General features: G+C 38.6%; 1 protein-coding gene across 1 annotated transcript in view; it reads left to right on the forward strand.

Moving 5' to 3' along the window:
- MMS22L (MMS22 like, DNA repair protein) overlaps positions 1-14,374 on the forward strand; it is an 81,853-nt gene that overhangs the window by 12,732 nt on the left and 54,747 nt on the right. Inside the window, exons 8-10 of the mRNA XM_088520410.1 lie at positions 2,959-3,072; positions 5,238-5,417; positions 10,544-10,606. Of these exons, the coding sequence (XP_088376536.1) occupies positions 2,959-3,072; positions 5,238-5,417; positions 10,544-10,606 (357 nt within the window). The remainder of the gene's footprint in view (positions 1-2,958; positions 3,073-5,237; positions 5,418-10,543; positions 10,607-14,374) is intronic.

Raw genomic sequence — 14,374 nt, forward strand, 5'->3', positions numbered from 1 at the left:
GGTGCATCCCATCAGGGCCCATGGATTTGTGGGTATCAAGTTCCCTTAGGTGCTCTCTGACCCAATCTTCCTCTCTCCAGGCTTCTTCTCTTGTCCCTAGGGCCTGGGACTCTGAAGGGCTGCCCTTGGTAAACATCGAAGCAAAGAAGGCATTCAGCAACTCTGCTTTTTCTGTGTTTTTTTCGTAACCAGTGTTGTCAAGGAGAATTCTTTATCTTTTTTAAATTGGTTTTGATGTAGCAAATTTTCACAGAATACTGGAACCTACTGCCCCCTCAAAAGGCAAATAGAAGCAAGTGGCCTTTCTAAAACAAGATTCAACTACTATCTGTTGACCACTGTACCCGATGGTAGGTTCTGCACTGTCGGATGCTAAACTGAAATTCTCCCTCCTGGCAGACAGAAAAGATCCTTTTGTGGCCAGGGAGACATGAAGGGATAAAAGTCATTGCTTCTCTTAGCATTGATTTCAGGCTAGATGATGCTAGCTTCTCAGTCTCTTTCCTTTTCCTGTGTTAGCAGTAATTTTGGGCCCCTCATGTACAAGAGGGAGAAGGTTTGGATTCTCCGCAAGTGGTAGATGAAGATACTTAGATGTTGCAGCAGCAGGCGTTCCATGTAACAGGTCTGCAGCTTTGGCTGTAAGAGAGTTTGCATATGTAATACTTCCCTGAAATGCTCTGGTGTTTTAGTGCATCTGCAATAAGGAGATTGCTCCTTATTGAGGGATCTGTTAGATTCCTTGAGTTACAGTAATTTTGAAGCTGTTTCAGCTTTGGGTAGTCAGCAGATAGGTAATGGATATTCCATTAGACTTTAGACTCAGCCACTTTTGAGGTTTATTCTGCATTTTTATTCTGAGGTTTGTTCTGCTCTGCAGAGAAAGACCTGGGTGTCATAGTGGACGACAAGTTGACCATGAGGCAGCAGTGTGCCCTTGTGGCCAAGAAGGCCAGTGGGATCCTGGGGTGCATTAAGAAGAGCGTCTCCAGCAGGTCGAGGGAGGTGATCCTGCGCCTCTACTCAGCTCTGGTGAGGCCACATCTGGAGTACTGTGTCCAGTTCTTCTGGGCTCCACAGTACAAGAGGGATGTGGAGCTGCTGGAGAGAGATCAGCGCAGGGCTACAAGGATGATCAGGGGCCTGAAACATCTGCCCTATGAGGAGAGGCTGAGGGAGCTGGGCCTGTTCAGCCTGGAGAAGAAAAGGCTGAGAGGGGAGCTGATCAGTGTCTATAAGTACCTCAAGGGAGGCAGTGAGGAGGATGGTGCTGACCTCTTTTCAGTGGTGGCCACCAACAGAACTAGAAGTAATGGCCACAAACTGAAACACCAAAAGTTCCGCAGGAACTTAAGGAAATTTTTTTTAACAATGAGGGTGACAGAGCCCTGGAACAGGCTGCCCAGAGAGGTTGTGGAGTCTCCTTCTCTGGAGATCTTCCAAAACCTGCTTGGATGCAGTCCTGTGCCACGTGCTCTAGGTGACCCTGCGTGTGCAGGGGGGTTGGACTAGATGATCTCTAGAGGTCCCTTCCAAACTTAAGCATTCTATGATTCAATGATTTATATTTGCATAAGGTTTTTAGGTTTTTTTTTTTTTTTTTTTTTGACATTCCTGGAAGCATGAAGAAGCATAGGCATGTGAATGACTCTAAATAACCTGCATGGAATGTGAATAAGAGAATTATTTTAAGAACTTAAGTCTTGATTTCATCTTTTTTTTTTTTTCTTTGGCCCTGGATCCACCATGTTCTAATTGTGAGCATGTGATTTTTAGTCCTCCACTCCCGCTTCTGTGTTCTATTTCACATAACTGCTGCTGTTATTGTCGATGCATGTTTTGAATGAATTTTTAATTTATGCTATTACACTTCCAAATTCAGGAATAATTTCAAGTGCCAATGTGCTGTAATAGTAACTGTGTGTGAATGGATCAGGATGGACAAGAGGATATAACAATATAGGATGCATCTCACCAGCTTTAGGTGTCTGAGTTCATCTAAACTAGTCACCCTAGGCTCCATTTATTTTCAGAAGAAGATAGCAACAGTTCTTCTTAACTGCCATAAAAAGAGTCATCACTTGCTGTAGGTGACTCTTTCTTTTTCGGCTTTAGAAGAGTTTAGGCTGGTTACCCAGAGTTGGACTCCTGACTATTTAGATTCCTGGAATTGGGAGAAATACTCAAGGTTTGTGGGATAAATTTAGTATAACCTGCTTTCTCTTACCTCTTATTACATTTCTGCTTGCTGTTTTGCTTGTTTTGTTTCACAATTCAGGGAATGTAAAACTGAAAGATGAATCACAAAAAGACTACTTTGCATTTGAAATTCATGAGTCTAAGAGTGAATTTTGTTAAATATAGAATAGTAATCAAATAACATACATAACTTGAAATATGTTGTTTTCTGCATATTAAAAAAATGCCTTGCAGTAAATTTACTGAAGAGCAAATTTAGTGAAATGTTGTAGGAACATTAACGTCCTCATGCCAACAAAAAGATATTCTGCTAGCATTATGCCTAGTCATTAAGTTAAAAATAACGACAATAATAACTATTAAATCATTTGAAATCCTTTTCATGTCTTCCCAGGAGCATCAAGAAAATCTAATCAATCATTTTCTCTTTTTCTCACTGTCAGACAGTGAATCAGTATTTATTACAATTCCTTTTAATTTAGACCTCAAAAACCCATTTTCATTTGGTTGAATGTTTGAAAGCGGCTTGGAAAAAACTAAGAAATAGTACAGCCTATAAGATACATAAAATTATGAAACAAAACCTTTGTTGCATGTGAGATGTGCATGTGATTTTGGAAGTTAATAGGATAATGTGCTTCCCAGTCTGTAATTATGGATGTATTATTTAACTGAAAAAAAAAAAAGGTGTTGGTACATGAAATGCAATTTCAGAGCCACCACTTCTCTGAGTAATGGGATTGCGTATTCTTTTTTCAGGTGAGACCTTCTGAAGCTCTTACTAGTCACCATTACCCCTGTACCTGCATTAAAGAGTTATGGGTTCTAGTTATTCATCTGCTGGATCATAGAAATAAAGGGTGTCACACAGAGGTAATGGAAGACTATTGTTACATATGCATATGTACTATATGTGCAGTGGCCAAATGTCCTCAGAATGCCATAAATGCACCAGTTCGTACATCTGATGGTGAAGTTGAGCTTCATTTTTGCAGGCTTGATGCAAAATTCATTTTTGAACTTCATTTTTGCAGGCTGCATGCAAAATGTGAGGCTTTATGCTGTGTGTTTTTCAAGTCCAGACTCCAGCTTTACAGCTTACTGTTTAGTTATGACCTAGGCCAGTGTCAAGGAGAACTCCTTGTGCTAAGGAGAGCAAAGGGAAGGAATGGGCTGTGTAGGTTGTGTTATGCTATTAAAAAAAGAAAAGAAAGCATCTTTATCCTTTTACTTTTTATTTATTTATTTTATTTGCAATTTGTGAATTATGTTATGTGAAAATTTGTCAGATACCAGAAATATGAAAGTGATCAGACCAGTGATTCATTTGGTACATCTTGCTGTCTTTGGCATCTGTAATTTAACCAACTGTATTAGAACAACCTGCTTTGGTTTCTGAAACTTTTACCTGCTGACTTCTTTCGATGCTTCCTTACACTTTGTTTTAAAAGTATCTGTCATTACCCACTCTTCTTCATTATACTAGTATGACTTTACATGCCTCTTCAGGTTCTCCGATATCTCCTGTGTTCAGCTTTCTCTTTTCTGGGCTGAGAAGTTTTGCTGTGTTCAGTCATTCCTTTTGCAGCAACCAATCCATGCCTGTGGTTATACTTGTTGACCTTCTGTTTTGCATCCTTTCTACATCCTTTTTGGAATGTCAGAGTATGAGAATATCCAAAGCATGGGCTATGTGGTTGTGTGATTTTCATTTTTCTTTTTTTTCTAATACTAAATAATGATTTTTTTTTCTCTTTGCTAAGAACTCCTAGTGTTTGGATTTTTATTTCTCTCTCTTTTTTTTTTTTTTTTTTTTTTTTTTTCCCTCCGTTGCTGTTGGGAATTCAGCTGATGTTTTGCTGAGTGCTTATTAAAAAGTAGCAAAATTCTTTGAAAGCTTTCTGGAACAATCACGGTTTAAAACGAAAAAGAAAAAAAAGGTGCCATCTGCACAACAAGTGCCTTTAGTGTGGAAGAAAGTACTTCGTAGTAGAGCGTTTGTGCTGATAGTTGTTTCTCACTAATGGCAACAGATGTAAAGGGGGAAACAAATCTGAGACTTTGCAAGCGTTAATTTTTTGCATGGCACTGGCAACTTGAAGCCTAAGTTAGGATCAGGACCCAGCTAGGTGAAGAGAGGTGTTATAGAAATGCGTGGAAGTTCCTCAAAGCTTCTACATAATTAGGCACAGACTATGAGAAGTAATATAAATATGAGAAGTAATATAAATAGGCACAGACTATGAGGAGTAATGTTAGGGTATCATGAGGCTATGAGTCAAAGAGAGAGCTAATCAGTTTGATGGTGCTGGAGCAGGCTGACCCCAAACAAAGCAGGGAATCTGAACCTGGGTCAGCCTCTTCCAGACTTTTTTTCTTATTCCCTTAATCTTTCCCTTCCGATGATTTCCTATGGTAGAAGCTGCATTTTGTTCACTGCCATAAATAAAAGATCATTTTTATATTTGTGATTATTCTCTTAATACTATAAATGAGTATTAATGCCTAGATCTTTTTCTACCCTATGCTGTTTCTTGGCATTAATCACATGTTTTGCGGGCTGCGTACAAACTGCTACCAATTCTGAGAAATAAATGTATCCAAGGTGTCATTGGGTAAGGTGTTAGGTTAGTCTGGGGCAAAGACTCTTCTCAAGGGTCTGTTAAAACACGTCTTCCTTACAGAACTTCAACGTCTGTAATGCAAGTACGAGCTGTTGGTGGTACACCATTCTATCTGTACAGCATTATTCCTACTGCCTTGATTGTACCTGTAAAGTGTCACATGATGTTGTCACACCAGGTGACCAGAGCTGGTCCTTTCACACTGCTTTCTGCTGGCATTTGAGACAGCATCCTAAAATGGTTCTAGGTTTTCTCTGGTAGAACAATGTTCACACTGTTGTTATTTTCTTATATGATTGTCACCTAGCTTGCTCTCTGCAAAAGCAAATTTATCAGTAGTACAATATTGTAGGGAAGACTGTTTACAGTTTTTGTTATTCACCACATTTCAATTTACTTTTCCATTTTCTGCAGTCTTTCTGGAGCTCAGTGAACATAAATCTAAAGAAGATCTTTGAGAAACCAAGCAATTCTGACAGGGCATCTGGTTTTGAAACAATTCAGTGTAAAGATCCATTGAGTTTTAGCTGGTGGATTATTACACATCTGGCGTCACTCTACCAGTTTGATCGTAATGGAAATCTAGATGAAAAGGTGGGTATACTTCTTCTAAATATTTGAAAGCTGTATATTTTTCTTAGATCTGAAAATGTGTTTGGTTGTTTTTGTTGGATCAAAACAACAGAAGAATTTTAACATACGTGTTACCAAGAGTCCTTTATAACTCGTGGCAATAAGGTATCCTTGGTGCAGTTCACCGTGTACTGCAGGGTATAGACACTTGACACATTGGTGCCTAGCTCAGACCTGCACATGCATTTCCTAAGGTTGCAAGATACATGTAAGATACATGTAAGGCCACTGGTGCATCCAATTCCTTCATGAGCCATTCCACCATTCCACATGACTTCTGCACTTCTAGAGCAACCTAAGCCTTCACCCTTCTTTCAGTCTCTTACTGTGAAGTTAATCCTGCCTAGTTTTAGGTTTCTGATCATAAATTGGGAAGGAAATAGACACTTGCTGAGGCGATTCATCCATTTTGAGATATGAAAGCTGCCAGTTTGCTTTAATTGATTAAAGATGGAGCTGCAGTGACTAATATGGACTAGTCATGCCAAAGAGATCTCTGGGTATTCAGTAATCTTGTTTATTAGCAGCTTCGTGGTCTGACGAAGCCCTCAACATGAGGGAGCATCTGGTTGTACTCTCTTCCATCCTCCTATCTTCTCTGTGTTAGCTGCAGAAATGTCTCATTTCAATCTTAATTTTATACCATTTTGTGGTATAAACATCTTGCCTTGATTTCAGGAGCTGAACTGAAGCTCTCATCTTCAGTTTCCCAAGCATCACCTATATATGGTTCCTTCAAAATTAATCTTAGTTGTACTTTCTGAAGTACAGGATCTTTTTCTGAAGTACATTATCTTTCACTATTTGTAATTTAATAGTGCATACTAAAAGCTTTAATATATAAACAGAGAAAGATGTTGAAATGTTGAACTTCTCTGAATACTTTTGATCCTAAATAAAATTAGGCCTTCTAATCAAAATAAGAATTATTTTCATTGTTTTTTATCTTGCTAACTTGCTGATTTGTTTTTAAAAAAAAAGGAAAAGAAAAAAAGAAAAGGGGAAAAAAGGCATGATTAGGATTGATTAGGGAAGGTGTCGTCCGCAATGTGTGAATACTCAGCTGAAAAACTCCTCATCCTGTTTGAAGACTGGAGGACCTGGTGAAGGAGGGACTCTTACGCCTCTGTCTGTGCCTTGCAGGCAGGAGAAGTTTAGTTTCCTGAGGGTTGATGGATCCGTCGGGGTTCTATGAGAGGTTGCCACATGCATCAGCCTAATAGAAGCATGGCAAAATGCAGCAACTTCTCATACACTTAAGCAGTGTGGGGGACCACAGTGTACTGGGTATTTTGGGAAGATAGAATTTGATCTTACAACTTATTACAGGAACTTATATGCAGAGAAATTGTTAATCCTAGGTCGAACAAAGAAGCTAAGTTTGAGATGTGTATCCTGGGTTTCTCCTATCCTAGTACTGTTTGCTTTGATCATTGTTTTCCTCCTGTCCCTCTTGGTGATACGTAGAATGTATGTAGCCTCCTGAGAGTTTATTTTTGCTGCAGGCACTATATTATTTAAATAAGCAAAACAGACATAGAATGGAGGAAAGAAAAAAAATTCTTATTGTTCTTATTTTAAAGTAGGAATCTGAGATGCAGTGTCAGAGAGTGACTTGCCTAAGATTAAACAATACTTTTTCCTTAAAGTCTAAGTAGAAGAAAGCCAAAATTTGTAAATCATGAAGCCATCCAGTGCACAGTTCTCTGTTTCCAGCACTTTTTATTTTTTGACTATTAGTCTGTGCTTCATAGTTCTCTGTGTTAAGAGTTTGTCCAGGCAGCTCTTCTATGACTACTCTTAATTTGCCCATGGGTGCTTACAAAAAAAATGACAGGAACGTAACCTGGTAATGGACAGCAATCACTTCTTACAATTTCTTCTTCCCCCTGAGTTATAGCCTCAAACGTTCTTTGACCACAATAAGATAAAATAGTCCCTTATAAAATGTTAAAGTCAGTGAAATTACATCCGAGCTGAGCGTAGTCTTGTCCCACTGGTTAAACAGTCTGATGTGGTGGCCTCCTGAGCCACGTGCTGGCTTTTAATTAACTGTGAGCAGAGGTGGGAGGGTGATGTGGCCTAGTGATGGTTATTCATGTGCTCCATAGTAAAAATTGCCTCCAAGCCTATGTCATCTGTGGAAGATTTTCAGTTTTTTAATGTGGGCTGCATGGCCTTGAGGTTGTTATGAAAGCTTTTAAAATTCTAAATAGGTTTCAAACCTACTTCTTTTTATTTTTTCACCTTTAGCTCATATAGCATAATTTCATGTATGAAATGATTCATATATATTAAAAGTGTTTTTATACACATGAAAAAGTGGGTTTTTTTAACTAGAAGATTTCCCTATTTTTTTCTGGAGACTCCTTTTTGAGATATGTACAGTGCATATCTTTTTTATTTTCCCTAACTCCACATTCAGGTCCCACTATGCTATTCTGAAAAGCCTGTTTCGTACATTTAAAAACCAAATGGGACCTGATGAGACAAATCCCTACTTCTGAACATTGCAGGGGTCAATTTCAATATATTGTGGACTTCAATATATGTGGACTTGAATATATAAGGGAATACAGGTAAAATTGCTTGGGGCAAAGAAATCTTGCCTTTGAATAATCTGCAGTGGCTCCCTGACAAGATATGCAAACACACATTTCCAGCTGAGAAGCCAGCCTGTCTCTTCCAGGTAGTAGCAGTTAAAGTCTTTGCAAAAGTTTATACTATAGAATCCAGTGAATTTTAGTTCATTTTTTTGGCTTTTCCAGCACTTTAACATACTGCATGAAGTCTCCAAGTTCTGCTCATTTTAGGGCTTTGGGGGTGTATGAAGTATACAGTAAGTCAGCAGGTTTGGAAAAAGATATGCAGATTATACAGATTATCTGACAGGGATGGATTTTAAACTGTTGCCATGCTCTGTTGCCAGTGTAGCAGGGAATCCTGTTGGATTGCAAATGTAACTAACTTGAATGAAACAGGTTTCTTAAAAGGTAGAGACAATTGAGGCGAAAACAATGAAGCGTGTTTTCGGTCTCATTCCTTCCCTGAGTGTGAGATAACAGGGATCCAGTCTTGTCATCAGTTATGGCTAGTGTCAGGAGTTGCCATAGATTTCTGAAAGATCTCATAGTGTGGTCAGCAGCAGAACTGAAGCTTGTAAACACCTTGCACAGAAATGACTGCTAAAAGTGTCTTGTGGGCCAGCGGATCCAGAAATCTCACAGCCTTAGGAGGACTCTCTGGTGTGTGTTTCCCTGCGAGAACCCTGTCCTCTGAGCAGCTGATGCTCAGAGTTACCTGGGGGTTGCAGTGGTCAAAGTGTGAAATGGGCACGTGTGAAACAGGCACGCTGGATCCGTCCAAGGACACTCATCATATGGTTTCTGAAGTTGCTATCTGTGTCCCTTGGCTGCTTGTTGGATGAAATAGTCTCTGCTCCTGCCAGGATTCAGTTCTGGTTTCATGCTATAAGGACCTTGGCATCGATAACAATTTAAGAACTCCTGTTTATTGCTCGAGGCATGATATACCCTCAGCTGGGCACTCTGGCACAATTAGAGAGCTATTAGGTGGCCTAGATGAGGTTCTCTTATTTTTTTTTTTTCCTTTCTTTTATTGTCTTCCTTCATTTCTTTCTTTCTTAAAACTCTGGGTTAGTTCACTTTTCTGGTTTGCCTTGGCTTTTACAAGCAGAAATATTAGAACACCAGAAGTAAGCAGCATGCCACAGCTGCGAGGGCAGAGGAGGCAGCTGGCAGGATGAGGAGGAAGAAACAGGAACCCCCTTAAGTTATGTTGCTGAAGTTGCTGAATCATTACGTCAGAGCTTTAGTGCAACTTTCTGCAGATTTGTCTTCTCTTTGCTTTCTGTTCTATTTGTTCTTTGAACAGGTAACAGGTTGCTATCATCAGAAGTTTACTTAGAGGTTTTTATTTAGAATTTTCTTCTTTGTAGTGCAAAATTGTAAAACTGCTAAATAGCCAAACTATGTTATGTGAATCGCAGAGTATCTTTGATTGCTAAAATTCTCTGAATGTTCTCTGGAATTCTGTGTGGAATTGACACCAGATCACTGTGTTGAACTGGCAAAGTCAACAGGAGAGGAAGGCCATGGAGGATGCTGCTGCTGCTGCAAACTGGTTATATTTCAATTGCTAAAGCACAAGATGCTCTTCATTGTATACTGTAACCACATGTTAGATAGCTACACGAGTTGCATGCATAGCTGTGAGTAGGGGATGGTTGTGTTTCCTTTTTTTGTCCTCTAAAGTGATCTAGACGTAGCCAAGAATTTAAGTACGTTGGCTTGGTCTTTGATTATTTATTATTTCCTGGCAAATAGTCTGAGTCGCAAGACCTTCTATTCTGTTATTTCCCACTTTGCCAAAACAGGTTTTTTCTCCTGTCAATATACTTTGCCATACAATTCTGTTGCTTTATAGGAATGGTCTAGTTGATTCTAATGGATAGTCATCCAGCTTTCCAAATTGCAGAATATGAATTATGGTAACATTTGGGTTACCTTTTTTTTGGGGGGGGGGGGCGGGAGAGGGGGGAGGTGAGGGGCGAGCAGGGGATGGGAAATGCAATCCTGTCTGTTCAACTGCTTACTAAGTTAACCAAAACAAATCAAAATGAGTTAAAAGTCTCCCTTTGGTGAATGGGAAATAAGAAAAGTAAGGTTATTCTATACCACTCTTCCCACCCTTCTCCCTTTTTTTTAGAGAATGTCAAGAAAAGAAATTTTAATATATAACACACCACACTAATTGAGAAGGCCTGAATATTTTGCTTCATTGCTATAAAAGGGAAGGTTGGGGTTGAAAATGAGTCACTTAAGTCAGTTAAAATAGCATTTTATTTTATAAGGAAGGCTTTCTATTCGTTTTTGAGGCCTAATTATTGAGGCAGATATCAGTCACATGCCTAAAATAGAAAAGCTCTTTTCAGTGATGGTTACAATATCCTGCCATGAAATGAAATATTTCTGGAAATCTCTTGCCCACTTATTTTCATGTCATTACATAATGATTTCTGTGCAGAGTACAAGTGCTGTTTTCTACTGATAATCATTATTTTTCAGAAACAGAAGGAATCCAATTGGAAATTTGTGGAAGAACTACTCAAAAAATCCATTGATGCTCAAGTAAGTGTGTAAAGGAAGAAATAATGAACAGGGAAGTGTCAGAGATGCTTTTTTGGAAAAGCCAGTGCCTGAAACTGAGACCAACTAACAGGTGTAATTTGGAACTCTAGTGTTTTTATCACAAGTAAATTAACATCCTTGATGTAGCTGAGCTACGGATGTATATACAGTTCCCTCCTTGTTAGCAGTTGCACTTCCTTTAAAGTGATTGTGCTCGATGCTAAATTGTCAGATGAAGGAAAAAGATAATTATCCTGGAAGGGTATATGGCTACTCTGACAAGATGTATTCAGAATAAGAACTGGATGCTTAGAAAATGTAAACTGTACACTGCCTGTAAGGATATCAAGTTGAGAAGACATGATGAGGGAGATAGTCAGTTGCATTGAAAATTCAGCTATATCCTCATCACAGCAGGAAGGTGACTTGCCTTGCTGAGCAATTTGTCTTACAGGCTTGAATCAAACTCTTACTGATAAGGTTTTAGTTTCTGAGCACTCATTTCATACCTTATCATTTTTCTTTCTGCAGAGCTGTTAATGCAATGCTTCATGGCCCAGAGGTCAGAATTGACCTCCTTTTAAAGTGCTTTTAAATATGCTGTTCATCACATTTTTAAATATGTTACGTTGCAGCTCTATAAATTTGTTCTGAAGCTGCATGGTACAAATTGTAATTGCTGTAACAGTAACACCTACAAAAATAATTTCTTTAATTTGTATATGCTTAAAGTGCGAATAAACAGTTTATCTTTTGTATGTGGTCTCACATGAAATAAGTCCTGCAAAAATCTCTCTTTAAAAATGAAACAGGAGTGAGTTCTTTTTTATTATCATTGCTGCCTTGTCTGGGCTTTAGTAAATGCTGGGGTTGAAGCTTGAGTTAGGAATATAAGGAACATAAGAAATACATTTCTGTCTAATAAAAATATTGCAGAATAGTTGAAACAATAGATTGGATAATGGAAAATCATTCTACACACAAACTTTAAAGAAATGTAAAATTTGATTAAAAAGTGCTTAAAAAGAAGGGAAAACTTTTTGGCCCCTGCAATTTAATGAAGGCAGACGGACTTGCAGAATGCTTGTTCTTAAAAATAGTTGCTGATATCCCAGTTTCAGCGATGTTACAGTTATGTCAAAGACACTTAAAATCTTTCTCATATAAAGGGGAACTCTCAACACTTTGCTCTAAGTTTTGAAAAATTATATTCTGCCAAGAAAATCTTGTAGCAGTATCTGTTTCAACATCTCCTCCACGTTCATACATAGGTCTGCCTGTGGTCTTGGGATTTCATGTTTATTACTTCCCATATTTCATTTTTAAATGCCTCAGTGTCTATATTTAGGAAATGTAACAGAGTCATGTTGAGCCAGTGCATTCACGTTAGAAAGGTAAATCTATCTTACCCATAACTTAAAATATATTTTAATTTATATAAATATTTGTCGAGTTAGCATGTTTGGTTTTAGTTGTCTCTTAATGCTGATAGTTGGGGAGATATTTGTTGTCTATGTGGTCTTGTGGCTTATTGAAAGATTAACTCTTTTCTGAATGATTTCATTGCATGTATTTGAAAATGTATCCTGTTTGTTCCCATTGAAACTATAGTGATGAGATCACTTATTGCATGGTTACCTCTCTGTAAGAGAAATTGCAGAGATATAGATGAGCTAAGTCATAAAAACTGTAAGTGGCAAATTAGCTGTTTTCCTACAAGGCATCTTCTGTAGGGCAACAACCAGCGAGATGGTAGGAGAACCCTTGTGGTTACTCAGATTTCTCTAGAAAATAGTCCTCTTTTCTTGTATTTATTATTTTGAATCAAGAATACTCTGAAGTCAAATATAAGTCATATAGACAGCTTTTAGACATTTCAAAAATGCAACTAGATGGCAAGTTCAGAAGACCTGAATAAGGAATGAATAATAACACTGTAATAGGAGGTAAAAATCTATTATAAGATCCAAGGGCAACCAATTTCAGATGTAAAACAAACCATTGTTTACCAAATTCATGTTTGCAACTACTGCCAACAGTTTAAGGAGACATCTAGGTTATATAACATTATTTTAATTTTTTTTTTCTTCAATTGAGGAAATGCTCCTTAGAGAGTCGGCATTGGTTCCTACGTGTGTGTGTGTGAGTGCTTTATTAAAACATGCATTTCCACCCCCCCACTTCCTTTCCGTTTACAATGGCTTTCTTGACAGTGCCTAGAAAGGAGATTTTCTTTGGCCAGTAGATACGATGTGTCCATCTCCTCTGTTGCACTCTCAGCCTTGTGTTGGCAATATTGCTCTTGCCTTTTGGGTAACCCTCTCGTTTTGTTGAAGTGTCTGCTGAGTGAGGATTCCTGAGAGCAGAGAATGTGGGAGTGAGAAGCACAATGAGGTATCCAGAAGTCAAGAAGGAAATGGAACGTGGGCCAGTGGGCAAAACCCGAAAGGAGAGAAGAGGTCTTTGTATGACCAGCAGTAATAGATACCTTGCCCACAAGGAGTTGTCTTTAATTTGTTGGTAAATCCTACCTGAGACATCCTTTTAAAGATGTTTTATGTGTGTCATGAGGAAGTTGTATCCATACACTGTTGTATCTGTAGTAGATATGTATGATAACAGCTATGCAGAGTAAATTAGAAAAAATGGTAATTCTGAGTCACTCATTTGTGTGAGAGTACGGGCGTTACTGGCTAGAAACTTAAGTATATAGGAGATTTAAAAATTAGTGAAGTTTTACACTGTTCACTAGCACTGTATATATTTAGGTATTTCCATCAATGCCATAACCTAATTGAAGGTTTTGCTCCCTGATTTCAAAAGCTTACTTGATTTAGGAGTGTAAGGAGAACTGGATTAGAAGGAGGCTGGGGTAGGTATGGCAAAATCAAGTATCTGTAACTTTGTGTGTTTGGAAAAATGTACAAATCATAAATTTGTAAAGTACACTGGCAATTTCTCTCCTATCAGTAAATGACCTAAAGTTTTTCAGGCCGAGTTGCAGGGCTGGCCCTGTGGGTCCCCACCGCAGAGAGGGCCGAGCTCAGGAGGCTCCTGAGAGGCTGAGCCCAGTATGTGCCTGAGGCAGGGCGGCATAACAGGGGCTGCTGTTTTTAGTGATTCTGGGTAGATAGAGCTAGAGACAATTACTTGGCTTAACGATCTCTCATCTGTATCGTGAAACCAGTGATTTCAGGGGGAACTGATTGCATCAGGTATTGCCTACTTATAACTTGTATTTGTTTGTTACCAGGCTATTGCCAAAGGTAGAGCAGGCTTACAGTTCTGTTTGAACTACAAAATGAAAATTACTGCACTAGGAATATTAGAGTAGCTGTATTATTTGTAGACTGGGTAACACTGAACTGAGCACGTTCTGTGGATTTTTGGTACAGGATGAATTTGCGCTTACAAACTTGTATTGTGAGGATTGAAGGAAGGACATTTTTATTCATACGAACTAAACAGCAGCTTGTGTCTTACCTCTCATTTTGGAAGATGAATGCTTTGTGTTGTTTCATTTCTACTGCAACTTGATTAAACCTCCGCTACCCTTTGTGTTTAATTCTACTCTGAAAGAAGAACAGAAGTACTTGCTGGAGTTCTAGGAAACCAATTTTGTTACTACAGTAGGAGGTCATAAAGGAAAAACATTGTGTTTAGATAGTACTACCATTTGGATAATATCTGGTGTTCCTCCCTTCTGCGATAAATTAAAAGCTGGCTGCCTCAAGAGTTCTGACAGTATTTCCAGCAGTGCGGAAGACC

Source organism: Tinamus guttatus, unplaced genomic scaffold (genome assembly GCF_059628265.1).
Source record: "Tinamus guttatus ecotype Peru unplaced genomic scaffold, ASM5962826v1 Tinamus_guttatus_pri_ptg000088l, whole genome shotgun sequence".
Lineage (NCBI taxonomy): Eukaryota > Metazoa > Chordata > Aves > Tinamiformes > Tinamidae > Tinamus > Tinamus guttatus.